This window comes from Phocoena sinus, chromosome 18 (genome assembly GCF_008692025.1).
Source record: "Phocoena sinus isolate mPhoSin1 chromosome 18, mPhoSin1.pri, whole genome shotgun sequence".
Taxonomy (NCBI): domain Eukaryota; kingdom Metazoa; phylum Chordata; class Mammalia; order Artiodactyla; family Phocoenidae; genus Phocoena; species Phocoena sinus.
The window spans coordinates 7,944,302-7,971,367 of record NC_045780.1 but is presented as its reverse complement, the minus strand read 5'-3'; the positions used below and the strand labels follow the sequence as shown (position 1 = coordinate 7,971,367).

General features: G+C 41.4%; 1 protein-coding gene across 1 annotated transcript in view; it reads right to left on the bottom strand.

Moving 5' to 3' along the window:
* B3GLCT (beta 3-glucosyltransferase) overlaps positions 1-27,066 on the bottom strand; it is a 107,088-nt gene that overhangs the window by 16,557 nt on the left and 63,465 nt on the right. The window contains exons 8-13 of the mRNA XM_032610845.1: positions 26,178-26,241; positions 20,387-20,506; positions 18,742-18,811; positions 10,231-10,344; positions 7,817-7,916; positions 1,148-1,267 (exon numbers count right to left, since the gene is read on the bottom strand). Of these exons, the coding sequence (XP_032466736.1) occupies positions 1,148-1,267; positions 7,817-7,916; positions 10,231-10,344; positions 18,742-18,811; positions 20,387-20,506; positions 26,178-26,241 (588 nt within the window). The remainder of the gene's footprint in view (positions 1-1,147; positions 1,268-7,816; positions 7,917-10,230; positions 10,345-18,741; positions 18,812-20,386; positions 20,507-26,177; positions 26,242-27,066) is intronic.

Below are 27,066 nucleotides of genomic sequence, written 5' to 3'. Positions count from 1 at the left end.
TAACACCTTCCTGCTACAAAACGTACAACCCCCGGTACAAAGAACAGGGAGGGCCCTTTACAAAAGGGGAAAGCTCTGGCTTAACGGGCACCGGCACCTCACCCAGGAAACTAATGCATCACCATAAGCCTGCAAAGAGCTGGAACCTTTTCTTTTTTTAACGAGAATGAGCTCAGTACGCCTTGGCTTTCCACTTTAGTGTCTTCTCAAAGGCCTCTGTGGACCTCTGTCTCCTATTGCTAATGGAGGATCAACCTTAGCACTGGATCAACAAAGATCAGTACTCCTGCCCAGGCCTGGTCATCACTAGGAAAGGGTCACCTCAGTAACAAGGCTGCAGTCACCACTGAACGGGCCAGAGCAAACCATAACTCCTGGAACACGACCCCGCAGTAAGTAGTAGTCCTGCAGCAGGAATGGTTCTAATCTAGGAGATCGCAAGGTAAGAATATAAAGTCCTAGCCTTCAGAAGTCTACAATCCAGTGCCCAGAATGTTGCTCAGCACATAGTGGACATTCAACAAAAACCTGCTGAATAAATTTAAATTACTATAGTGGATAACAAGACTCTTCCTAAATACCCCAATAGCAAGGGCTATAGAGATAATAGAACAGACTGACTGCTCAATTGATTTACTTACATAAATCAAATCAAAAACCTTTCCCCATAAGAGATTAGGCAGATGCTTATTTAAAAGCACCGACTTCTAACTGTTATTTAAACCCTATAAATCCCACACAAATATCATTTAATTGCTTAAGTCTAAACTTCTATACCACTCTTTTCCCACATGTGATTTATAAGCACCGGGTAATTAAAAAGTCTAATGACTTATTTTCTGAAATTAATATCCAAAACTTTTTGCATTTAGACTATCAAAACTAACTGGCTGCCTAGAAGCACTCACGACTAAAGGGACATTTCTACCAAGTTCCCTGACATACATTTGTATACTGTCTCTTCAAGGAGTAAAATATTCTTCACTGTGGGTTCTGTTTAATGTTCACTTTCCTATTATAGTAGCAGCTCCCACTGACAGAACACCTGCGTATCAGTATAGATCCCATGGCTACAGACCCATCTCTGCATCCTGGAAGCGGAAGTGTAATGTCGTGAGTATCTGCAGAAAGCCATGCTCATAGTTACCCTCCTCCTCCTGTGACGTAGCTGTAGCCGCCGGTGCCCAGGCCGTAGCCGTAACGCTCTCCCAGAAACACGGGTTCACTGGCATCGTAACAGCTTAGCAGGTGCTGGAGCCTGGAGATGCTAAGGTTCCCAAGGGAATAGAAGTGATAATCACTTAATTCAAATGCATTTTCAGAGTAAGTATTTCATGGTTCTTACAGCCCACTGGTTATATTATGCAATACAATATGGAAGTCATTTAGAGATGAAATTCAAGAGATTTACAGAAGAAAGATTTTTTTAAAAAAGAAAAAAAATTGAACACTGTGCATTCCTGGAAACAGGAGAGGAACTGAGAAACAAGAGCCTCCTCTCCAGTGTTACCAAGCCCCTGCCGGGCGTGGCTGCCTCGTGTGGGTGGGCAGGGCGGCAGGTGTCCTGGCTCACTTCCACCAGTCCTGCTCACCACTGAGCGTGAACTAATCATCACACCTTTTCAGGTGCACTTGGTATTTTACAAACTTCTTCATGGCTAAAAAAGGAACTTTTGAAGTAGAGATGAGGTCCATGTCAGGCAGGGAGCCAGCAGGTAGGGAAGAGAATGTGTGAGCAGCCAAGCTTTCCAGGAAACGTCCAGACTATGATGCACCACGGTGCTTATGCTCTCAAATGAGGCTTCCCTAATCTACGCTCTTTTGTGTCTATTTGTTTATACCTCTGGCCCCTATGCTTCTTTGTCGTGTGTCTTGCAAAGGGCCTTGAGAATATCCATGAGCTGCTCAGAAGAATGCCAGCAACTATGGCTGCTGTAAGGATGAGAAAAAAAGATTTCTTAGGAAAATAAAATCTATAAATATTTTAAGTGGAGACAAAGGTTGACGTTAAGAAAGGCTAGTTTTCCCATGTTTTAAGAACTTCTGTCACTTACAAATGCCCTGTAAAGTCCTTCTACTGTTTCTTCTAATTTAGAGCTTCTCAGGTCATACACACCAAATCCTAGCTTCCCTCATGATATTAATCAGCGTGCCTTGAAAAAAGCTTTTCCATGGCCGACCTTGGATTAAATATTTTTTATGCGTGAAGTAAATTTCAGTGTTTCTCAAGCCTGTGATTCATGAGCACCACGCATCTCTAAGAGCTCGATACATCAAGCATTTCTCTCAATTACTAATCGTGGATTCTTTTCTCAAGAGCAACATTAACGTCCAGAACACTGCTGCTCTGGAGTTTCATTTTTCCTGTCTTTGGGATGTACAGGAAGGGCCGTCTTTTCCATCTGTGCTTATGCATCTTACACCCAGCTAATAAAGCTGATGCTGAAAGAGAAGAAAACACATTTGATGTACGAAAAAAAATCTCTTACAAGTGCGGTGCTCAGAGTCTCCAAGTTGACTGATCAGGTTTATATCTGCCTAAAGGTCAAGGGCTCTGATAATGGTGACAGTTTCTAAGTGGCCAGAAAGTGTTTGAAAACTACCCAATTTTTGACACAGAAGTTAAACATTCTAGGCTCCTAGTTTGGAATCAGTATTCAGGAAGTCATCTAATAAATACCTCTGCAGGGGAAAGCAAGGAAGGGTGTGGACACCTAGTAAATCACCATTCGGTCATGGAGAGACAAAGATCTCTAAGGAAATCGCAGCCTTTGCTTGGTGAAAAGCTCCCTGAAAGCTCAAAGCCCCTTCTAGCAAATGCGTGAAGAAATGAGAAGTATTTCCCTTCTTCCTGCATATTGTAAAATTATCAATTAAACCATAAACCCTCAATTTCTGAGGTTAAAATAACTAGGATTTAACATCTCATCTGGGTTTCTTTTCCTAGTAACATTAACCGTTTCCATATTTGCAAGATCATATTAAAGCTGAAGAAGCATACTGAGCCTGACAACTATTACACACTTCATATTTGGTAAAAACTGGAAATGTGGCTAAAGCAGGCAGACCTCCAGTTCAATCCAAGGGAACTGGCTACCGAACCAGGCAAAGAACTTCATTTAACAACCTGTTACCACTTCAGGCAACCTGAGGCACAGAAATGAACAGAAACAGTATGGAAATGTTCAAGTGCAATCAAAATGGTATTAATACGTTTTAGTGTTTTATCATTCTCACTCAATTTCTCTCTATATATATCTACACACACACACACACACAAGTATACACATACACATATCTGTATTATGCCCCTTCCCTCCAAACACACCAATGTATATATTCTAAGAACAGTGAAAGTCAGCCACCTCAGAAACTACCACTGACACAAGTTTCTTAAAAAGTTAACACACCTGTTATACGTCCCAACCATTCTGCTCCTCAGTATTTCGCCGAGATAAATGAAAGCAGATGACTATACAAAGACGTACACAAAGGTTCACAGCAGCCTTAATTATAATCCAGAACTATGAACAGTGACACAGTGCTTGTATCTAAGCTAACACCCATGTTCCAATTTTGTCGACTGACCCAATAACATTCTTTATAGCAATTTTTCCCTCCAATGCAGGATGGAGCCCAGGATCCTTTACTGCATTTATTTATTATTCACTTTATTCTCCTTTAACCTGGAACAGTTCCTCAGCTTTTTGTCTTTCATGACATTGATATTTTAAAATAATAAATGCCCCCACACCCCCCTTTTTAATAGACTGATCTTCATCTTGGGTTCGTCTGATGTCTCCTCGTAATAAAGGCAAGGTTGCGCATTCCCAGGTGCAGTATCACATAAGTGATGTTGTCTGGCATGTGGTGTCCACCTGTCCTCCAGTGGGAGCATCTATTTTGATCACACGGTGCTGTCTGGTGTCTCCCCTGGACACTTAGTTTTCCCTTCGCCATTTCTCAGGCTCCAGGCAGACACTTTAACAGCCAGCAAATATACTGGTCCTCATCAAAATTCACCCCGAGTTTAGCATCCGTTAATGATTCTTGCCTGAATCCATCTTTACTGTGCTGGTTACAAAGAGATGACTTTTCCAGCTCCATCATCACTCCACATTTATCAGTCAGAACCCCTCGTTAACCTGCTAGCTAGAGCCCGCCTGTTACGGACTGAATTATGCCCCCAACCAAAATATTCATATATTGAAGCCTTAATCGGGGATGTGGCCGTATTTGGAGATGGAGTCTATAAGGAGGTAATTAAGGTTAAAAGAGGTCCTAACGGTAGGACCCTGCCGTGACAGAATTAGTGTCTTTATAAGAAGAGACACCAGAGGGCGCCCTCCCCATGGCACGCAAAGAAGAGGTCACGTGAGCACACAGCAGGCCAGAGGCCACCTTCACACCAGAAGATGCCTCAGAAACCTCCCATGTCAGCACCTTGATCTTGGGCTTTTCCAGCCTCCAAAACTGTGAGAAATAAATTTGTGTTGTTTAAGCCACGCAGTCTGTGATATTTTGTTATGGTGCCTCATTTATGAGTGCCTCATAACCTCCTCAATGAGGTTATGATCTGCCTCATTTACTTATTTCTTTCTTTATCATAAGCATGGACTCCCTGATTCCTAATTTTAATGGTTGATAATCCATTACCGTCCTTAATCATACTGACGCTCTCGTCGCAGATGCTGCCAAAGAGAACCTTTCCAAGCTCACTTCCGGGTCCTCTTGACATGCACTTTTCTTTTTTTTTCTAAGCACTTCCTTACTCTCTGGTATAAAAAAGAATGTTCCAAATATCTTCTTGTATCTTCCTTGCCTCAACCTTTAAATCAGTGATTTCTCTGAGACTGGTGCCTTTTAGTAGGAAAGTAGCAGTATCAGTGCCGGTCATTAGTTGCTCAGGGCTACGGGGGTATCTTTGCTTCTGGTCTTCTTTGGTGGGAAGGACTAGGAAGGTGTGTGTGTGTGTGTGTGTGTGTGTGTGTGTGCGTGCGTGACACACACACACACACTTTGGCAATCATGAGTCTCACAGAAATGATGAATTCTTGCAGATTTCTCCACTTCCAATCTTCCAGCTCTACCTTAGGCCTCTTCCTTGACCTGGCCCGTCCCATATCCTCCCACAGTGAGCACCACGGTTCCCAACCAACACTTACTCACCTACTCAGCCCTATAGTGTACCTAAAATGCCTTCAGAGTTGCTTCACCCACACGGTGACTGAAAACTCAGGAGTTGTCTGACATGCCCCCCTCCTTCCCACCCGACTGAAGGTGTGTCTCTAAATCCTGTCTTCAGCCGTATTTGCCTTAGTTATACTTTCCCTGTAGTGTGATATGTTTTCATTTGAAATGCAGTTGGGTTCATTTGTTTCAGCCTTCTCCTCATCCTTGTTGATTTTTCTCATCCTTACAGATTTATTTTATTTTTCAATAGGTAAAATATTAGCATGCTTCCCAAAGTCAAAACTAAACTAAGAGATAAACTCAGCAAAGGGTCACACACACACACCCCCCACTCCATCTACCCGATCCTCCCATCCACCCGTTTGGAAACTACTTCATGGTTTTCTGGCTTATCTGTCCATCTGTCTTTTGTACAGGTAAGTCTACATGGGTATGTTTTATTTCCCCCTCTTTCTTCCATACAGGGAAGCAAACTGAATACATTCTTGTGCACTTGGCTTTTTCCATGTAATGGTATCTTCTGGAAATCACTCAATACAATTTGATTTCTTTTTTTTTTTAAAGGAACCAAAATTTTGGTTCATTAGTTTGATCCTCTGCTTTTTTGACCTCTACCTCATAATTTCTGCATTTATCTTCATTATTATTTTCTTGTTTTGGGGGGGCTGACTTTGTGATTCTTTTCCTAACTTGTTGAGTTGGGAATTGAATTTTTTTGTCTTTTTTGTTCCCACTGGCTTGGCAAACCTTATCCATCCCTTTACTGTTAGACTTCTTGAATGATTATGTATCTTTCATATAAAGCATAGAGTTAGGGTTTGTTTTATGAGCCAATGTGAAAAGTTTGTTCTTTTATTAGGGGATTTAAACCCACTCACATTTTGTGATATGACTGATGTTTGATTTCAACACTAAAATTATTTTAGGTTTGAATTATTATACATATTATACTGTATGTACTGTGTTTCTTTATCTACTAACATTCTGGATATTAGAAAGTTTTCTTTTCCTGGTATTTATGTTCTATTTAACTTTTCATGTCTTACCATGCTTTTTTTCTTACTTGGTCTGTCAGTTTTACATCGGTATCCTTTGAATTCCATCCATTACCTGTACAATAGGCCATGATCTTATCCTATTGTCCTTTTTCCTTCCTTTTTTTTTTTTAAGTTGAATACTTTGTCAGAACATATAACATTCACATACTGTTATTTACCCATGTCCCCACCCCTGTTGTGCTTTTAGTGCTACAAGTTAAATACATGAAATGCTCACCATCAGTCGTTTTACCCAAATTTCATCTTAGTTGCATGAACTTCTTTCCCTAATATCAATCTATTCCTTAGGAAGGGCACGTGTGTACACTATTCCCTGAGTTTATGTACTGAGAACCTTTTCTGTAGCCTCAATACTGAAGAACATCTTAACTGCGTATAAAATCCATGAGTCACAATTTCTTTGTTGAAAATGTTCCTCCACTGTTACCATATTTCTTATGTTATTTTGAGAAGTCTGACACCAGTCTAATCTTCTTGGTCTTTAGATTATTTCATCATTTTGCCTAGAGACTCAGAGGACTTTATGATCAAAATCTAACAGTTTTACTAGGAGATGTGAAGAAGCTGATGATCCCAGGTCAGTTTTCCCTGGGACCTACTAGGCCCTTTCAAGATATAAATTAAGGTCTTCTTTTATTTCTGGTAATTTACATATTATTTCTGTTCTTTTGATTTTCGTCCATCAGGGACTCCAATTATACATGTGTTAGATTTCACTGCTTCCTCCATTTCAAACACAGACATTGTGAATTTTACTTTGTTGGGTGCTAGATGTTTTGTGTTTCTATAAATATTCTTGAGGTTTGTTCTTGGATGCAAGCCAGTTACTTAGAAACAGTTTGGTCCTTGGGGGTCTTGCTTTAGTATTTGTTAGGCCTGACCAAAGCACTGCTTAGTCTAGGGTTAGCTATTTCCCACTATTAAAGCAAGACCCTTCTACAAACTCTACCCAATACCTGTGAATCAAGGGTTTTCCAGTCTGGCTGGTGGGAAGAGGTACCATACTCAGCCCTCTGAGAGTGGTGGGCACCACCCCCTCTAATCACTCTGGTTGGTTCTTTCTCCAGCCTCCAGGAGTTTCCTCATACATATGCACTGACTAAACTCTACTGAATACTTAAGGCGCCCCTCCACAGATCTGCAGTGTTCTCTTCCTGTGCAGCTCTCTCCTTTCCAGTGCTCTGTCCTGCTAACTCTAATGGCCTTGGTCTCCCCAGACTCTCAGCATCATCACTTCAACTCAAGGGCTCAGCTGGATTCCACCTGGGTTCCCCTCCCTGAGCAGGGACGTGGAAACTCCCTACGACAGGTAGCTGGGGCAGTCATAGGACTCACCTCATTTGCTTCATGTGTCTCATTGATGACTGTCGTTTGTTGCCTAATATCAGTGTCTTAAAAACACTTATTTCATATATTGTGTCCTTTTTGGGGGGTTATTTCAGATGGGAGGGTAAATCCAGTCCCTGTTACTCCATCTTGGCTGGCAGCAGAAGCACCCATCACCATTTCTGACTATGAGTATATGTAGAATTTAAAGCCACCCTAGGACAGGGATGACTCCTTACCTTATTAATGTGTCATCATCCACAATGACTAACCATGCTATTTTGTCATAGCTGTGATTCAAAAATCTTTCCAAAATGGCAAATGTCTTTCCACAATGACCTAGGAAAGGTGAGAAGAAAACTTAACAATGCATTATTTTCCTTAAAACATATATAATTCATTTGGAAACATTATTTTAGTTTTAAAGTGTTGTAAGTAAAAGTGTAAACACTGACATGCACCTTAAGAATTTGAAATTTTAAAAATTATCCTTCTCTGATTTCCGTAGACATAGTGAACCAGGAAGAACATTAGAGATCATGAAATCAAAGGCATTCATTTCGCACATGAGGGACTGAAGACCTAGAGAGGTGAGGGGAATTACACAAGGTCAAGTACAGGTAGGACTAGTATCTTCACGTCAGACATACAAGAAAGTTGTAAGCCTCGAAGAAACTACAGGAGCCTGGCCATCTTTCCTTAGATCTGCTTATTCTGAAGGGAAATATTAGAAGCTCAAGCATCACAACCTTAGGGAAACAATGGTGCAAAAGTACAGGATTACACCTTCAGTTATTTATTTTGTAAGTATTTGCTATTAAGTTTCTAATATGCCAGACATGGTGGCCAGTTCTCAGATGTCACTAAAGATACAGTACTGAGTAAGACAGAGGCACAGTCCCTTAGATGCCAACGGATATCGAAGCTTTAATGGAAAATGCTGGGGCCAGGGTAGCAATGGAATGCTTGGGAAGAGAACTCAAGTCGATAAAAAAGAATAAGCCCCTCTTTTCAACAAAGTATTTGGTGACACAATAGAGAACAAACCACTTGATTTAACCTTTATTTTCCTTATTCTTGATCTCTTTATGTATTTTTAACCATTTTTGTATGTATTTTTGAAAGCCACCTCAAATTCCTTTTGGATAAAGTAGAATATAAATGTGAGCAATAATAAGGTCAGACTAAAAATAAAGAAATCAAGTAAGGAGTGCATCAACAAATAAGTGATTATTATAGTCAAAGTCTAAACAGCAAGGTTACAAAAACAAACAAAAAAAAAAATTCAAACAAAAATCATTTTTCCAAAACAGCCAGACTTAGTGATATGTTTACTAACCTTGTCAGAATAACTGAGAACTACAGGAATGACATCTGGTCTACACTGTACTTTTATCAATCAGGGCATATAAGCAACACTACCATAAAATAATCAAGATAAATTATAGAACAAGATAAGCAACTCACTTTTTTTTTTTTTCTTTCATAAAAGGGTTTGGAGAAACCAGAAAACTAAAGAAAAAACATGGCAGGAACACTGGATAAAAATTAAGATGAACAGGGCTTCCCTGGTGGCGCAGCGGTTGAGAGTCCGCCTGCCGATGCAGGGGACACGGGTTCGTGCCCCGGTCCAGGAGGATCCCACGTTCCGCGGAGCGGCTGGGCCCGTGAGCCACGGCCGCTGAGCCTGCGCGTCCGGAGCCTGTGCTCCGCAACGGGAGAGGCCACAGCAGTGAGAGGCCCGCGTACCGCAAAAAAAAAAAAAAAAAAAAAAAAAAAAAATTAAGATGAACAAAGAGCATCTGAAGGTGAGGTGGCCAAATTTCTACTTCCATTTTTTTTGAAATAAAAAATGTTTTGAATTAGAAAGCCTGCAATCTGAAGAGAAAAGCAGGTATACTTCCAACAATTTACTAATTAAAATATTAATATATATGAGCTTATACTACATATAGCCCATATAGAATGTGGTTAAGTGCTCTCAGAAGTACAAGCAAAATGCGTCCTAGACCACAACAGACCATAAGCTTCAGGAGGATGGAAACGGTCAGCTTCATTCCTGCTTCCCTCAGTATCTACCAATGGCTGGCATGCAGCAGTTGGGTAACAGTCCTGGCTGGATAAATGGCTAAAATTAAATGAGGAGGTGCTTTGTATGGGAAGATGATAAATTAACTCTGCACACCCCATCATGGCCACAGTGATCTAGGAAGGTACGAAGAAATCTATTCTTAAACCCTGTCATATGCACAGTTGTCATGTGCGTCAATCATATCAGTATGACTGACTGAAAACTTGTAAACTTTGTTAGCACTAAAAGCACTTAAACTGCAAGAATCCGCCCACATCCATGGGTAACGATGTGAGGGAAGGAAAGAAAGAAACTTACAAGTGGCAAAAATTATACTATTTATAAAATATTTCATTTTTATCTTAATTTACTATATTTACAGAGTGGACATTTTGCTTTTTTTTTTTTGGTGGTGGGATGGTGGGTCGCCGCATGGCTTGCCGGATCTTAGTTCCCCAACTAGGGATTGAACCCAGGCCACGGCAGTGAAAGCACAGAGTCCAAACCTGGACTCTGGTGGACCGCCAGGGAATTCCCCAGAATGGACATTTTGAATAAGAGTCGTCAGAACTAAGGACTCACCTCTCTCTGTATTAGGAATTCCCAGATCCACCGTCGGAACAGAACTGTCTGCGTAATCGCTGTAGTATTCGATGTGACCTGCCTGCCCCGCCCAAGTCTGCTTTACGATGGGGACTGAAAAAATGAGAGAGGGGACCGTCACTGGCACGGGCATCTAGGAAGCCTGGAATCTCAAAGCGGCGGGATAACCACCTATAAAGGAAGGGAAGCATTACTTGTTCTTCTTCAGGTGTCTCAAGACTAAGAGCTTGCTTTCTACCCTGAGAAATGCCAACAGCATAGGAATAAAATCCTCTTCTTGAGGCATTTTCACATATACTCTAGAGCCGAGCACTTCTCATTGCTGGTGATAAATACACTGCCTCCACATAAGGATAAATTTTCTAGTCTGATTATACTATTGTGTTTACACTAATTTTAACTTTAATTAATTTTTCTCTCTTCCCAATAGGCTGCTTCATTTAAAATTCACAACTGGACTTCTTAAATGCTTTTGAGGGGGGGAAATATAATTACTCCTAAAGATTGGAATATTGTATGTGGTTGTAGCTGAGATGTAAACTTGCCTCCTTCACGGTGGAGAGGGGACCTTTTCAAACTACACATGTCTCTGCCCGAAGATTCTTACAGGACCACCCAACCCTATAAAGGGCATGACCCTACTCCTGAGAATCACTGCATATGATGGCTGACGTTACTGAGCTGCACTTTGGGAAAATGTGGAAAAATAAGATTGAGAACCGTTGCAGATTCTAAAACTCTATCATCAACAGATAAGTTATTTTAATACAGTGAACACGAACAGCAGAAAACTCTCCTCGTTTTCTGCATTTTAGGGTGAGATGCTCAAAGGTAGCTGTGTCTCCACACCTGACACAGAAATCTGCTTGATCACTGTTTGATATTAATTAACTTGACCAACTTATCCCAGTAATTCTTTTTTTTTTTTTTTTTTTTTTTTTTTTTTTTGGTACGCGGGCCTCTCACTGTTGTGGCCTCTCCCGTTGCGGAGCACAGGCTCCGGACGCACAGGCTCAGCGTCCGTGGCTCACGGGCCCAGCCGCTCCGCGGCATGTGGGATCTTCCCGGAACGGGGCACGAACCCGTGTCCCCTGCATCGGCAGGCGGACTCTCAACCACTGCGCCACCAGGGAAGCCCTAACTCATCTTTTTAATTAGGCTTCTTTCTAATTTAGTCAATTGTGCATGATGGTTTTGATTTAAGGAGTCTACTGTTTTCAGTTAACAAACGCACCTTTTGTCTCAGTATGACCACAAAGTAAAGCCCTGGTTTCTCTTCTCTTCTCAGGGAGAGACTTAGCGACAGCACCAAGCGTGTGCTGTGATTCCCAGGTTTACAGATGAGGCATCTGGAAGACGGAAGAACCCCCCTCCTGGCTGACCTAACACAGCAGTTCAGGGCAGTCTGGCCCGTCTTCATCTGCGCAGCAGCCAGGGGAGAACCAAACTCTCCTTAATAATTCATGCACTCACTTCATCTAACACGGGGTGTGGCCTGCTAGCTGGCTGCATTTTCCTTCAAACCCTCATGTTTTCAGTGAGCAGACTGCACCATGGTACCTACCAGACGGAACACAGCTACCACACACTCTTCAGAAGTGTGTTCAGACCTAGAGGAAAGATCACTACAGTGAAGATAGCAAACAGGGTTTTTTTTAATTCTGAAAGGAGTAAAGTGTTTCTTTTTAGGAGCTCAGGAAGCTGTGAAAAGGAACTAAAGGCTGAGCAAATGGTAATTTAACCTCTTTAATGAGAGGGAGACCGCAGGAGGAGAAACACCTCAACCCACCGCGAACAGAAACGGTGGCTGCCACGTGGTATCTGAGACCCGCGTGGGAACCGCGTGGCAGGAGGACACAGAGAAAATCCGTAACATTCACTGACAGCTCATGTCACACAAGGAAAAACACGTAACCCAGGAGGAAGTGACCAGGCGGAACGCTGAACTCCAGAGATCTTTTCCTTGCTTAAACATAACTTCACATGCTGTGGCAGTTCATCACTTTATGTAATACCTTCAAAGTTTCTTTAAAACCCTACCAACTGCTTGCATGTCAGCCAGCACTGCTGTTCCAATACTGTCGATGTGTATTTCTTTCTTAAGCCAAAAGATAGAGTATATTTTTGCTGTGTCCTAAGTTGCTTTATTTCATCTAAATCAGAATCAAGACACAAGCAGTTATCGAAACGCTTGTTTCACTGTTGGGCAAAAAAAAAATTACAAGATGTAAAATCATTTTTTCTAATTTTGGAACTTGGCTTTATTATCAATTTTTCCAAAGGAGTATGAAAAATGAGTTCACTGTATATGTTCCCTTGCCTTGACTACAGCCTTAAACAGAATGTTTCATCCCTCACCCTCGTCCCTGGAGGAGCCAGGAGTAGGGGCCATGGCTAGGGTCCACCTACGCTCGGAACCAAGGGCAGCGCACACACAGTGAGAGCCTGCCTCGGAGAAGTCACTGTGTAGCTAGCTCTCAACTCCTCACAGATAAATACAGTCTTGTCTGTGTTTATTTTTTCCTTCACTGTCATTTGGTTTTTGTAACTTCAAGTGTTTCTACCAGAGTGCATACAGAAAGAAAAAAGAAAACAACCCCCCCAGTCCGTGTATTCTGCTTGAATAAAGCAGTAATATGCGAGGACAAGATGGGAATCTGAATTCCCAGCTCAGTGTATATTTGAAATCATCTGCGGGTTTGAATTCCTGGCGACCCCTCCTGCTACTGAAAATAAAAAGCCTCCTGCCACAGCTTCTGGCCGCGTCAAAACTGACCCTGAGCACAGCAGAGCATCAACACCGCTATCAAATACTATTTATCAAGCATTAGATTTATAATACATCCACAGACAGTGCAGCACAGCTCTCTGTGGCAGAAAGAATTGGGGATTTGGAGCCAGAAACCCTGAGCCCCAGCTCCCTGCTCAGTCTACAAGATGCCAAGCTATTTGTGTCTCAACCCAAAGGCAGCTTTCTCTATGATATCAAGCGAATAAAAATAATGACCACATCGCAAGGACTGTCAACATGAAATCAGATGATAGAATATATGTGAAAAACACACCAGAAAATGTAAAAAAAAGATTAGCAGTCAGAAGCAGCTACTGTGGCGTTCTCACTGAAACTAAAACGATTACTGGATAATTCTCTGGGCCAGCTGGTTGACTGGACTAGATTTCCAAAACGAGGAGCAGAGCCCACTGGCCCAGGCAGGTTTCACTTCCATCAAGCAAAATGGACCTCAGAGCCCCTAAAATCCTGCTGCCTAGACTTATCTTGTCAAACAAACAGGTCCAAGTTTAAAAATGGCTTGTCACAGCAACTCGGCTGTGACATCCGCAAAATACCTCTTAGGTCTCAGGCTGCAGTGATCCCAGATGCAAATTAAGGGCTGGTTTTGGGAGGCTTGGTTTTAATGCTCCTAACAGGCTTCGAAGATTTTATCATTTTTAAAGAACTTCGACTCAAAATTCAAATATAAAAGCATTTGATAGATACCTGAAAGGATTATCACAACCTTATGCAAAGTTAAGCAAGCAATAAACTAGATTATTATAAATGACTACATTAAAATTAGCAAACTTTCTTTTTTCATTTCTGTAGAACATGAAAACTACAACAGGGATGGTCCCTAATTTTAGGGCTTTACTGTCAACTTGAAAAATGTGTTCCTAAAGAGAAAATACTACCACCCCCATTCCTAACATTGATACTGTACTCCAAATGCAGCTTCAAGATCAAGTAAATCAATTTGAGCACTTCTGCTTGCTGTTTAAAAAAAAAAAAAAAAGAAAGCAGCTAGTTCATTTCCCTTGACACTTTTTTTTAATTTTAACATCTTTATTGAAGTATAATTGCTTTACAGTGGTGTGTTAGTTTCTGCTTTATAACAAAGTGAATCAGTTATACATATACATGTGTTCCCATATCTCTTCCCTCTTGCGTCTCCCTTCCTCCCACCCTCCCTATCCCACCCCTCTAGGTGGACACAAAGCACCGAGCTGATCTCCCTGTGCTATGCGGCTGCTTCCCACTAGCTATCTATTTTACGTTTGGTAGTGTATATACATCCATGCCACTCTCTCACTTCATCCCAGCTTACCTTTCCCCTCCCCATGTCAAGTCCATTCTCTACATCTGAGTCTTTATTCCTGTCCTGCCCCTAGGTTCTTCAGAAGTTTTTTTTTTTTTTTTTTTTAGATTTCATATATATGTTAGCATATGGTATTTGTTTTTCTCTTTCTGACTTACTTCACTCTGTATGACAGTCTATAGGTCCATCCACCTCACTACAAATAACTCAATTTCGTTTCTTTTTATGGCTGAGTAATATTCCATTGTATATATGTGCCACATCTTCTTTATCCACTCACTTGTTGATGGACACTTAGGTTGCTTCCATGTCCTGACTATTGTAAATAGAGCTGCAATGAATATTGTGGTACATGACTCTTTTTAAATTATGGTTTTCTCTGGGAATATGCCAGGTAGTGGGATTGCTGGGTTGTATGGTAATTCTATTTTTAGTTTTTTAAGGAACTTTCATACTGTTCTCCATAGTGGCTGTATCAATTTACCTTCCCACCAACAGTGCAAGAGGGTTCCCTTTCTCCACACCCGCTCCAGCATTTATTGTTCGTAGATTTTTTAATGATGCCCATTCTGACTGGTGTGAGGTGATATCTCATTGTAGTTTTGATTTGCATTTCTCTAATGATTAGTGATGTTGAGCATCCTTTCATGTGTTTGTTGGCAATCTGTATATCTTCTTTGGAGAAATGTCTGTTTAGACCGTCTGCCCATTTTTGGATTGGGTTGTTTTTTTGGTATTGAGCTGCATGAGCTGCTTGTGGAGATTACTCCTTTGTCAGCTGCTTCATTTGCAAATATATTCTCCCATTCTGAGGGTTCTCTTTTCGTATTGTTTATGGTTTCTTTTGCTGTGCAAAAGCTTTTAAGTTTCATTAGGTCCCATTTGTTTATTTTTGTTTTTATTCCCATTTCTCTAGGAGGTGGGTCAAAAAGGATCTTGACGTGATTGATGTCATAGAGTGTTCTGCCTATGTTTTTCTCTAAGAGTTTTATAGTGTCTGGCCTTACATTTAGGTCTTTAATCCATTTTGAGTTTATTTTTGTGTATGGTGTTAGGGAGTGTTCTAATTTCATTCTTTTACATGTAGCTCTCCAGTTATCCCAACACCACTTACTGAAGAGGCTGTTTTTCCTCCATTGTATATGCTTGCCTCCTTTATCAAAGATAAGGTGACCATATGTGCGTGGGTTTATCTCTGGGCTTTCTATCCTGTTCCATTGACCTATATTTCTGTTTTTGTGCCAGTACCATACTGTCTTGATTACTGTAGCTTTGCAGTATAGTCTGAAGTCCAGGAACCTGATTCCTGCAGCTCTGTTTTTCTTTCTCAAGATTGCTTTGGCTATGTGGGGTCTTTTGTGTTTCCATAAAATTTGTGAAATTTTTGTTCTAGTTCTGTGAAAAATGCCAGTGGTAGTTTGATAGGGATTGCATTGAATCTGTAGATTGCTTTGGGTAGTAGAGTCATTTTCACAATGTTGATTCTTCCAATCCAAGAACATGGTGTATCTCTCCATCTGTTTGTATCGTCTTTAATTTCCTTCATCAGTGTCTTACAGTTTTCTGCATACAGGTCTTTTGTCTCCTTAGGTAGGTTTATTCCTAGGAATTTTATTCTTTTTGTTGCAATGGTAAATGGGAGTGTTTCCTTAATTTCTCTTTCAGATTTTTCATCATTAGTGTATAGGAATGCAAGAGATTTCTGTGTATTAATTTTGTATCCTGCTACTTTACCAAATTCATTGATTAGCTCTAGTAGTTTTCTGCTAGCATCTTTAGGATTCTCTATGTATAATATCATGTCATCTGCAAACAGTGACAGTTTTACTTCTTCTTTTCTGATTTGGATTCCTTTAACTTCTTTTTCTTCTCTGATTGCTGTGGCTAAAACTTCCAAAACTATGTTGAATAATAGTGGTGAGAGGGGCAACCTGTCTTGTTCCTGATCTTAGTGGAAATGCTTTCAGTTTTTCACCATTGAGAATGATGCTTGCTGTGGGCTTGTCATAAATGGCCTTTATTATGTTGAGGTAAGCTCCCTCTATGCCTACTTTCTGGAAGGTTTTTATTATAAATGAGTGTTGAATTTTGTCAAAAGCTTTCTCTGCATCTACTGAGATGATCATATGGTTTTTCTCCTTCAATTTGTTAATATGGTTTATCACATTGACTGATTTGCATATACTGAAGAATCCTTGCATTCCTGGGACAAACCCCACTTGATCGTGGTGTGTGATCCTTTTAATGTGCTGTTGGGATTCTGTTTGCTAGTATTTTGTTGAGGATTTTTTTATCTATGTTTGTTAGTGCTACTGGCCTATAGTTTTCTTTTTTTGTGACATCTTTGTCTGGTTTTGGTATCAGGTTGATGGTCGCCTCATAGAATGAGTTTGAGAGTGTTCCTCCCTCTGCTCTATTTTGGAAGAGTTTGAGAAGGATAGGTGTTAGCTCTTCTCTAAATGTTTGATAGAATTCGCCTGTGAAGCCATCTGGTCCTGGGCTTTTGTTTGTTGGAAGATTTTTAATCACAGTTTCAATTTCAGTGCTCATGATTGGTCTGTTTTTATCTTCTTTTTCTTCCTGGTCCAGTCTCGGAAGGTTGTGATTTTCTAAGAATTTGTCCATTTCTTCCAGGTTGTCCATTTTTGGCATAGAGTTGCTTGTAGTAATCTCTCATGATCCTTTGTATTTCTGCAGTGCCTTCACACTTTTTTAATGAAAGGTATTTGTCAAAAACCATCCTACACTGCCAATGCAGGGGGCACGGGTTCAACCCCTGGTCCGGGAAGACCCCACACAATGTGGAGCAACTAAGCCCATGCACCACAATTACTGAGCCTGTGCTCTAGAGCCCACGAGCCACAACTAATCAGCCTGCACACTGCTACTACCGAGCCCACATGCCACAACTGCTGGAGCCTGCATGCTCTAGGGCCCCTGTGCTGCAACTGCTGAGCCCGCATGCTGCAACTACTGAAGTCTGCGTGACTAGAGCCCGTGCTCCACAAGAGAAGCCACTGTAATGAGTAGCCCGCACGCCGCAACAAAGAGTAGCCCCCCCTCGCAGCAACTAGAGAAAGCCCACACACAGCAACAAAGACCCAAAATGCAGCCAAAAATATATATATAAATAAATAAAAGAAACTTTAAAAAAAAATCATCCTTCAGAGCCCTTACAGATTATGAAAAAGACAAAAGAATATTAAATCTAGGTTAAATTTATGATAAATGAAATTTTTAAGTGCTATATTGATTTTTGATAGTATTTTAGGACTCATATAATGAATGTATATGTTTATTTAGGCTGATTTAATAGGACTTAGAATTTATCATGACTATTTTAGGTAACCATGAAGGTTTATAGTAAATGTACTTTAAAGATAGTGTTGACTATAACAAGATTTGAATTTATGTCAGTGTCTTAAACACTTTAATCCCAAATTATAATTTTCTTTTATTTGGAAAATATGATCCCCTTTAAAATATAATTTGTAAATATATTATCACATAAATTATATAAATGAACTCCCCACATAGCTCTAATCCCACAGAAAAAGACAGCTGGTTTAGAAATCTCTTCTCTATAAATATCACACTCTTGGTGAAATTGAGTCTGTTCATGGAAAAAATTAAAATATGTGTTAAAATTAGAAAATGCAAAAGACTGTCTAACCTTCAATTTCAGAAAAGTGCTGCTTGAAATAAGGTGAAAAAAGAGATAAATTATGTATTTATATTTAAGGTAGGCTTTTTAAAAAATAGTATCATAATAACTTAGTAGAATTCTGAAATGAAACCAACAATTTGAATAAAAACAACATTCATCTATCAATACATGCAGGATTTCTTTAAGAAGGAACCACTGCTTGTAAGGCACATTTTTCTTTTCTCTATATATCTACATGTGAGCAAATACATATCCTCACTTAAAAGTTCTGATGTGTGCATTTGAAATAAATATAAAAAGAAGGAACAGTGTTAGAAAAACATTCTTTTTGGCATTCTGTTACCCTGAAATCCCCTCTCGTACTCATACAGCTCAGAGACTGCACTTGGACATAACAGGACATTGTTTTGCAAAATGGATTGTTATTCACTAACTGTCTCCTAGATTGCCACAGCTGAGCTTTTCCATTTCCAATTTAAAATACTGCTCTAATCAGTCCTTAGAAGAGCTATGACCACTCATGTTGCAATACAAAATTGTCTTTTCTAATTGATCTTGGTGACTGAAGTGGTATGATGAAGAATACTGATTAAATAACTGCTTCTACTTCAATGGCACATTTGTCATTGTCCCTTTTATTTAGGTTGAGTTTATATCTGGTTTGTACTGTTTTTTTAAAGGCAGTTTGCATTTTTAAAGTTCAATAAAAATGAATAACCCAAAACATACTTCTGTCACCATGAAATTTCTTGCATGTCTTTACTGCAACAAAAATATCCTTCTTCTTCACTGGATTTCCCTAAAAAAAGAAAAAAAAAGAAAAATATATGCATACATGAGTCAATGTGTCTTAACTGCACATCCACATTAGGTCTCACATGCTCTCAAGTTCAAATTCACCAAAGTCAGGGACATCACACTTGTCTCCAGGATTAAGTTTTAGGGGAAAAAAGGAACTGTAGCTCTGCTGACCACAAAGCATTTGCTCAGCAAGACCGGCACCAGGATCCCGGGTCAGCATTTCCACTATGTCACCTGGACGAGCGTCCTCAGCTCTCTAAACTTCCATCTGCTCATTTAGGAAATTAGGATGATAACCAACCACCCGTACGGCTGCTTTATTACTACTATTTATTAAGCGCATCACAGGTACCCAGTAAATGTTGGCTACCTTCCCTTTCCTTTTTCCAGCTGGTGAAGATTTTTGTCAAAGGGAGAGAGAAGTAGGGGGGTGTTTTAGTGTAAAATAAGAGATGACTCCCTTCTGGGGGCCCAGCCTTACTTTGATGTTAAAGTATTTTTATGGCCCTTTATCGTCTACCCAAATCTAGGCAACAGCGATGTTCTGTCCTCTGCCAAAGGCAGGATAACTTCCAACGCTTTGAAGGAGCCTGGAGCCCTGCCCTGGTTCCAGCCCAAGCCGATCACTCAGAGGAAGGGGCTCACGGAGGGGCTTGCGGACAATCCACACTCAGGCCATGGGCACTTCACGGAGGGAGCTGGGTTGGGCGGAGTGTTCTGGCCCCTTTATCGCTATCTTAGCCCTGCAGTGATACTCAATCCTAATTCTGCATCATTTGGGGCTGGTTTATAGCGACACGTAACTGTTTTGTCATGTCACTCAAGGCACTAGGAGGTCAACCCCTCCAGATTGTCCAGGAGGACATTAAAGAACAAGCAAGCATAATGTCTAAAAAGACATCTCCCCCTCAGGAACTGTGCCAACAGTACAGATTCTCTCCCACTGTTGCAGTGTGTGTGTCTGTGTGTACATGTACTCCTCTTTGAAAATGCAACACACAGACTTCTGTATCAATGACCTGAAAATAACAGACAACGTTTGAGGTAGTGAATATATTTTTCATTATGAGGAAGGATTGTTAACCACCCAGTTGAGTCCCGGGGTCTTCAGGCCCATTCTGGGGACTGGTCCAAGGGTCTACCCTAACAAGTAGGTTAATTCTAAAAGTTCTACACAGTCTCAGGTGAGATCAAAGTGAGGTCACTGGCTGAGAAAGTAAAGCGGGTGGGCTCAAGGAGAAGGCTTAGGAATAACGGGAAATGTCTGAGATTGCCTTGCTAGGAAATAGAATAGGAATTCCAACAGCTACATGCTACATCTTCAACAAAAGAAATGACTCCAGGCTACACCTCCGCAGCTCTCAGTGCCACCCTGCTCTCTTCTCTTGTGCGAAACAGGGTAACGACAGTGCTCACCTTATAGGGCCAGTATCCCCAGAAACATGATACATAGTTCTCACGTGGCACATGGCAGATGTTGGGGTTTTTTAGGATGGAAAGTGCTAGGACAACATTGTGCACAGCACGTATGTTTTCCTTTGACATACGAGGAAGCTGTCCTTTCATTACTTACGCAAAGCGGTAGAAAAGAATGAAATGCGGTGGCACAGGAAGAGTCCACCCCGTCTGTACAAAACTCAGGCACAGGAGTGAGGGGCGGTCCATCACCTCTGTCCCAGATGTAGAGAGCGATCTGTCACACAGGAAACCGGCGTGAATGAAAGCTCTCAACCAGCACCACAGGTCCACGAAGGTATGAAACATCTCAAGGGCAAGCAGACCTTACCTTCTCTAGAGAATATTAAATTGAACCACATCAATACGTCAGCATTCAACAGTTTTTTGTGTGTTTTTTTTGGTTATTTTTTTGCAATACGCGGGCCTCTCACTGTTGTGGCCCCTCCCGTGCGGAGCACAGGCTCCAGACGCGCACGGGCCCAGCCACTCCATGGCATGTGGGATCCTCCTGGACCGGGGCACGAACCCGCGTCCCCCGCTTCAGCAGGCGAACTCCCAACCACTGCGCCACCAGGGAAGCCCTTTGGGTTTTTTTTACTTACAAAAAGAGTAATTCCATGTGCAGCAATCTAATCTTTTATTAACCGTAAACAATTAATTAAGAATCAGTATTCTGACCTCCAAAAAATTCCACATTGTCATAAGCAATTTTAGGGAAGCTATTTCAGGGATTCTAAAACATCACAGAGAAAGATAAAAGGAAATATCATGACTCTGGTTTCCTGCAGGATGGTAATTACATACCCTGAAAAACCGACTGGCTGAAAATATCTAAAAATATCGAGATAAAATATTTTTCAAAGCATTTAAAATGTATTGCTAACTTGGCACAAAAATGTGGAGCTTATGAGGACAAAAATGGAAAGTGAGAACCTGAGGAAAAAGGCCACTGAAGGTAGTTTTCCCCAGTAGTTATCAGCTGGGCTCTGAGGATGCCAAGGTTCTGATGCATGTTAAGAGAATAAAGCCCATGACCTGCCCAAGGTGGGGCGTGTCTAACAGCAAAGCCCCAAAACTGGCCCTAGATGGAGGGAAAAATCATCTCCAGATATCCTGAGATTCTGTAACCAAAGGCAGGCCTCCCTCATTTGTCACCTACGTGTTCCAGAAACACCTCGGAGTAATTTAAAGTGGCCCTAAGTCAGCCTGAGCCTCTAGCAGCCGGCAAAAACTAATACAAATCCTTACTGAGGAGCCCACAACCTTAATATAGGACAGGGAACAGCCACAGTTCCCAAGGAACTAAAGTACTCAGAACAATCACAAAAAGTAGTACAAAGAGACGAGATGATGGGCAAGAGCCAGCAGACACAGCTTGCTCAGGCCCAGAAGACTTTGGGGATTGGAATGATCAAGTGCAGAATAGAAAATGACTGTTTCATATATTTTTATAAAGAAAAGAAAAACTTTAAAACATAAGCAAAATTTCTGAAAGATTGTACAAGAGACCAAATTTGAAAAAGAAATGTCTAGAACTTGTAGATGTGAAAAATACAATGCTTAGGGCTTCCCTGGTGGTGCAGTGGTTGAGAGTCTGCCTGCCGATGCAGGGGACACGGGTTCGTGCCCCGGTCCGGGAAGATCCCACATGCCGTGGAGCGGCTGGGCCCGTGAGCCATGGCCGCTGAGCCTGCGCGTCCGGAGCCTGTGCTCCGCAACGGGATAGGCCACAGCAGGGAGAGGCCTGCGTACCACAAAAAAAAAAAAAAAAAAAAAAGAAGGAGAAGAAAAATACAATGCTTAAAATGAACATTTTAATGGTGGGGATAAACAGCATATTAGACACAGCTGAATAAAAACTAGGGAACTAAAAGATAAAGTCCTCCAAGTTATTTGAAATGTAGCCCAGCTAGAAACAGAGATGGGGAATGTAGAAGAGAAGTTCAAACTTCTAGCATATATCTAAAGCTCCAGAAGGAGATAACAGAGGGGATGAGAAAACAGCTGAAAAGACAATGGCTGAGAAATTTTTTTAAATGTAATTTAAAAAAAATAGGATTGCTTAACAATCCTATTATAGAAAGGCCCAATGAATTCTAAGCAGGATTAGAAAAAAAAAGAGTCTGCACCTAGACATATATATACCACAGTGAAACTGCAGAACACCAAAGACAAAGAACAATCTTAAAAGCAGCCAGAGAAACGGCAGATTACTGACAATGGAACCATGTGAGAGTGGCGGTTGATTTCCTAACACAACAGCAGTAACAGAAGCCAGAGCACAAGGGAACAGTATTGTGATGAGAGAAAATGTCTCACAACCTAGAATTGTACACACAATGCAACTATGTCTCAAGAACAAAGCTGAAACAAATTATTATTTTTTAAATTATTTATAGTCCCTATATATTTATTTATTTATTTATGGTTGTGTTGGATCTTCGTTTCTGTGCGAGGGCTTTCTCTAGTTGTGGCAAGCGGGGGCCGCTCTTCATCGCAGTGCGCGGGCCTCTCACTATCGCGGCCTCTCTTGTTGCGGAGCACAGGCTCCAGACGTGCAGGCTCGGTAATTGTGGCTCACGGGCCCAGTTGCTCCGCGGCATGTGGGATCTTCCCAGACCAGGGCTCGAACCCGTGTCCCCTGCATTGGCAGGCAGATTCTCAACCACTGGGCCACCAGGGAAGCCCCTGAAATAATTTTTAAGGAAAAAAAAAATACAAAAAAAGGAGAATTTGCCACGTCACTAAAAAGGAAATTCTGAAGGATATACTTCAGGAAGAATAAAAATGATCCCCATTGGCAGGTCCAAGAAGCAAAACAGAATAGTGAGCACAGACACGGCAAATACAGGGTTAAGCTAATACAAATCATTTAACTGTATAAAGTAAGGAAGGACAATATCTGAGTTGCGGGGTTGAAAAAAAAGAAAGAACAAAAATACTGGACAAAAGAGCATAAAAACTGGGAGAGGGATAATCAGAGTTGTTATGCTCAGGCCCTTAGATTTTTAGGCTATTGATTAATTAGCCACTTACTGTACATGTTAAAGTACGGTAAGTCCCCTGCATACGAACAAGCTCCGTTCCAAGAGCGAGTTTGTAAGTCCAATTTGTTCGTAAGGCCAACAAAGTTAGCCTAGGTACCCAACTAACGCAATCGGCCATATAGTACTGCACTGTAACAGGTTTATAATACGTTTGCATCTTTGAGAGTTCGCAGCTTGAAGGTTCGTATGTAGGGGACTTACTGCATTTAAAACAACCATTAAGGAACAGACATTGAGAATGAACTTCAAAAATAACAGAGGAGGGGAAAAAAATGGAATCAAAATTTTAAAAATCTAAAAGAAAGCAAGGAAATTTTCAAAAGAAAAAAATGGGAGACAAAGGATAAAATAAAAGTGTTAGTAAGCATGAAAAATGTAAATTTGCTACATGGTTTGAAGATAAAGATTGTCAAACTGGGAGAAAAAAAAACAAACACGTCCTCTTTAAGAGAGATGCATCAAAAGAGGACACAAAAGAATTGAAAGAAAAAAGTGGAAAACATGGGGCTTCCCTGGTGGCGCAGTGGTTGAGAGTCCGCCTGCCGATGCAGGGGACAAGGGTTCGTGCCCTGGTCCGGGAAGATCCCACATGCTGCGGAGTGGCTGGGCCTGTGAGCCATGGCCGCTGAGCCTGCGCGTCCGGAGCCTGTGCTCCGCGGTGGGAGAGGCCACGACAGTGAGAGGCCCACGTACCGCAAAAAAAAAAAAAAAAAAAAAAAAAGTGGAAAACAATGATGAAGCAAACACCGAAGTGTTCCTATCAACACACTACATGCTAAGGCAAAGAGCATTACTAGAGATAAAGATACATTTACCGGGAGGAGGTAACAATTCTAAACTTGTATGCATCTAATTAACATAGCCTCAGAGTATAAACAGCAAGAGCTGGCAGCTCCACAGGGAGACACTGTCACCACTATTGTGGAAGACTTTCACATTCCTCCCTTAGCAAATGACGGGTCAAGCAAACAAAACGGAAGTAGGAAAAGGGAGAGAGGGAGGAAATAAAATATGTGAAAAGCACAACAGATTAACTGATTAATCTATTTGTTCTTTAGCAGACAGAAAGAGAATATTATACCACCCCCAAATCAGAGCACACACATCCTTTTCGCCATTTATGAAAAGTGAACACGAACTAGGCCATTAAGCAAACCTAAAAATATTTCAAATGACTGTTATATAGACCCATCATACTAAGTTAGAAATCAATAACAACACACAAATATACTGAGTCACAATGGAAAATGTATTTTTTAAAGTCGGTCACAGTCAAAAAACAGTTTAAAAGCTTCTGTCCTAGAGAAATTCTTGTAGAGGATCATCGTGACACATGTCAAAAATAGTCATAGAGCTGGTGACTGCGACAGCAAAACCCAGTCGCAACCCGGAGGCCCACGACCAGCAGACTGGGCAAACACACTGTGGTGTGGTCCTGCGAGAGACCGTTATACAAAGTGACAATAGTTCATGAAAGCCACACGCATCAACACGGATGACTTTCAAATTAGAACATTATTCAGGGTACAGTTCTGTTTATATAAAGGCCAGAAGGATGCAAAACTACATATTATTCAGAGATACATTCATATGTGATCAAATATGAAGAAAAGGGGGCGAGGGAGAGAATTCAAGAAAGTTGTTGACTCTCGTTAGAATGAAGGGGGACCCTCCTGGGGAGATACTTACAGGTAGCCTCCAAGCAACTGATCAAGTTCAATCTCTTAAGCATAGATATTCTGACTGATCTTTATACCTTTCACGTATGTTAGAGGGTTTTTTTGGTACGTTATTCAATGTTTCATAGACTCCCAAACCTGGGTATCTATACCTGAGCTGACTTTTCATTAAAAATATCTAGACAGGGCTTCCCTGGTGGCGCAGTGGTTGAGAGTCCGCCTGCCGATGCAGGGTACGCGGGTTCGTGCCCCGGTGCAGGAGGATCCCACATGCTGCGGAGCGGCTGGGCCCGTGAGCCATGGCCGCTGAGCCTGCGTGTCCGGAGCCTGTGCTCCGCCACGGGGGAGGCCACAACAGTGAGAGGCCCACGTACCGCAAAAAAAAAAAAAAAAAAAAAAAAAAAAATCTAGACAGGCCCTGGCTTTCAACTAGTCATTCTTTCCCTTCTGTGGAAAAGAATGATTTTTAACATGAATATTTCTCCTCAAATAACCTATTTCATCATTTAGAAATACTCCCCAAATTAAAATCTTGTGAGTGCCCTTTTCGCTCCTGGCAGGCTACCAGCACTGCTGGACTGAGTCACGATTGGCCCCAATGTCCTAAAATACAGATTCCTACAGAGGGAAAGGCAGGTCTGTTTCAGGCAGTCAGATGTACGCATGAAGAGACCTTCTTGATGATGATTCAGGAGAGATTAATGGATTAAGGACGGGACGCCCGCCACCTGCCTCCAGGACGACTGGTCACAGATGTCCACTAAATGCCAGGGTGCTGGGGGACCAGCTGGCCCAATTCTGCTCCACAGGGTCCAGCACAAGAGACATGTCGAAGACATATGTGCAACCAAAGCACAAAAAAAGACCAGAGGTATTTTACTGACATTTTTGCATGTTTTTAAAAATCCATCTCTGGACCCATCCACCTAGCTTAGAAACAAAGGATGAAGAATCACAGACACAACTGTTTTCTCCACTGTTCCTTCTCCACCTACATGACCAAAATGGGCTTAAAGAAGAAGGCCCTCACAGACTGTAGCAAGTGCAATTTCCTCGTTGGGAAAATATGGATGTGAGTGGCGAAGGGGATGCACCTTTCAGGGAACACAAGACACCTTTTGTATCAAAAGACACAAATTCTTGATTACAAAGACCTTTAACCAAACAAATAATGACCTACCTCATATTTTAAATCTATTGTAAAGTCGGATTTCAGGGACTCGCTCTTCAATCTCTTGGTAAGCCTAGAAAATAGAGACAATTTGAGTTTTTTGAAAAAAACCAAAAAAGCATCCAACAAGAAGAACACATTCTTGAGACTTTCTAATGTTTGAAAACAAATAAAAATATAAATTTTAAGACAAAAATAAGAGTTTAATTTCCTTGAGGCAAAGGACGATGAAAACACAATTATTTGCGGACCAGGACACGAATGCAAGGCTTGTTGCAAACGTAGTGTTTGTTATTCAACATCTGGAAAATAACATAAAACACAATACGATACAATGCATGTCTTTTAAAAAGCCACGGAGTGTGCTGACTCCTGATAATCCTTGACTAAATAATGACAGAGAAAGAAAAGGAAAAGAGAAAAGCCTGCCTGATAGAGAAACAGAAGTTGCTACTTTTCAGTCTCCTACTTTTAACGACCCTATGAATTACAGTCTGTGGAGTTTCCTGGGGGAGAAAGCATGTGGCTTCGGGAAAGAATAACAGTTTCAAGTCATTTTCTTGCTTCAGAAAAGCCCTAATGGCTCTTTTCAACACAGAAGAGAGGCCCAGACCCCTGGGCCCTGGCTCTAGAGCCCCCGCAACCTTTTCTCCAAGACCGAATTCAAGGGTGTCCAGACCTGCCCACGAGAATAAATGGAAACTTCCTTTGCCCCCAGAGTGGGAAGCACAGCCCCATTCATCACACACGGCGAGCCCCCTGCGCCCCTCTCCTGCTCTGCACCCCAAACAGCACCCACCGCCCAGGCCCAAACGAGCACTCGGTGAGCCATCTGAAGGGATGAGGGCAAATCGCAATACATTCCTCCATTTCAGGCTGAGGGAGGTAGAACGACATG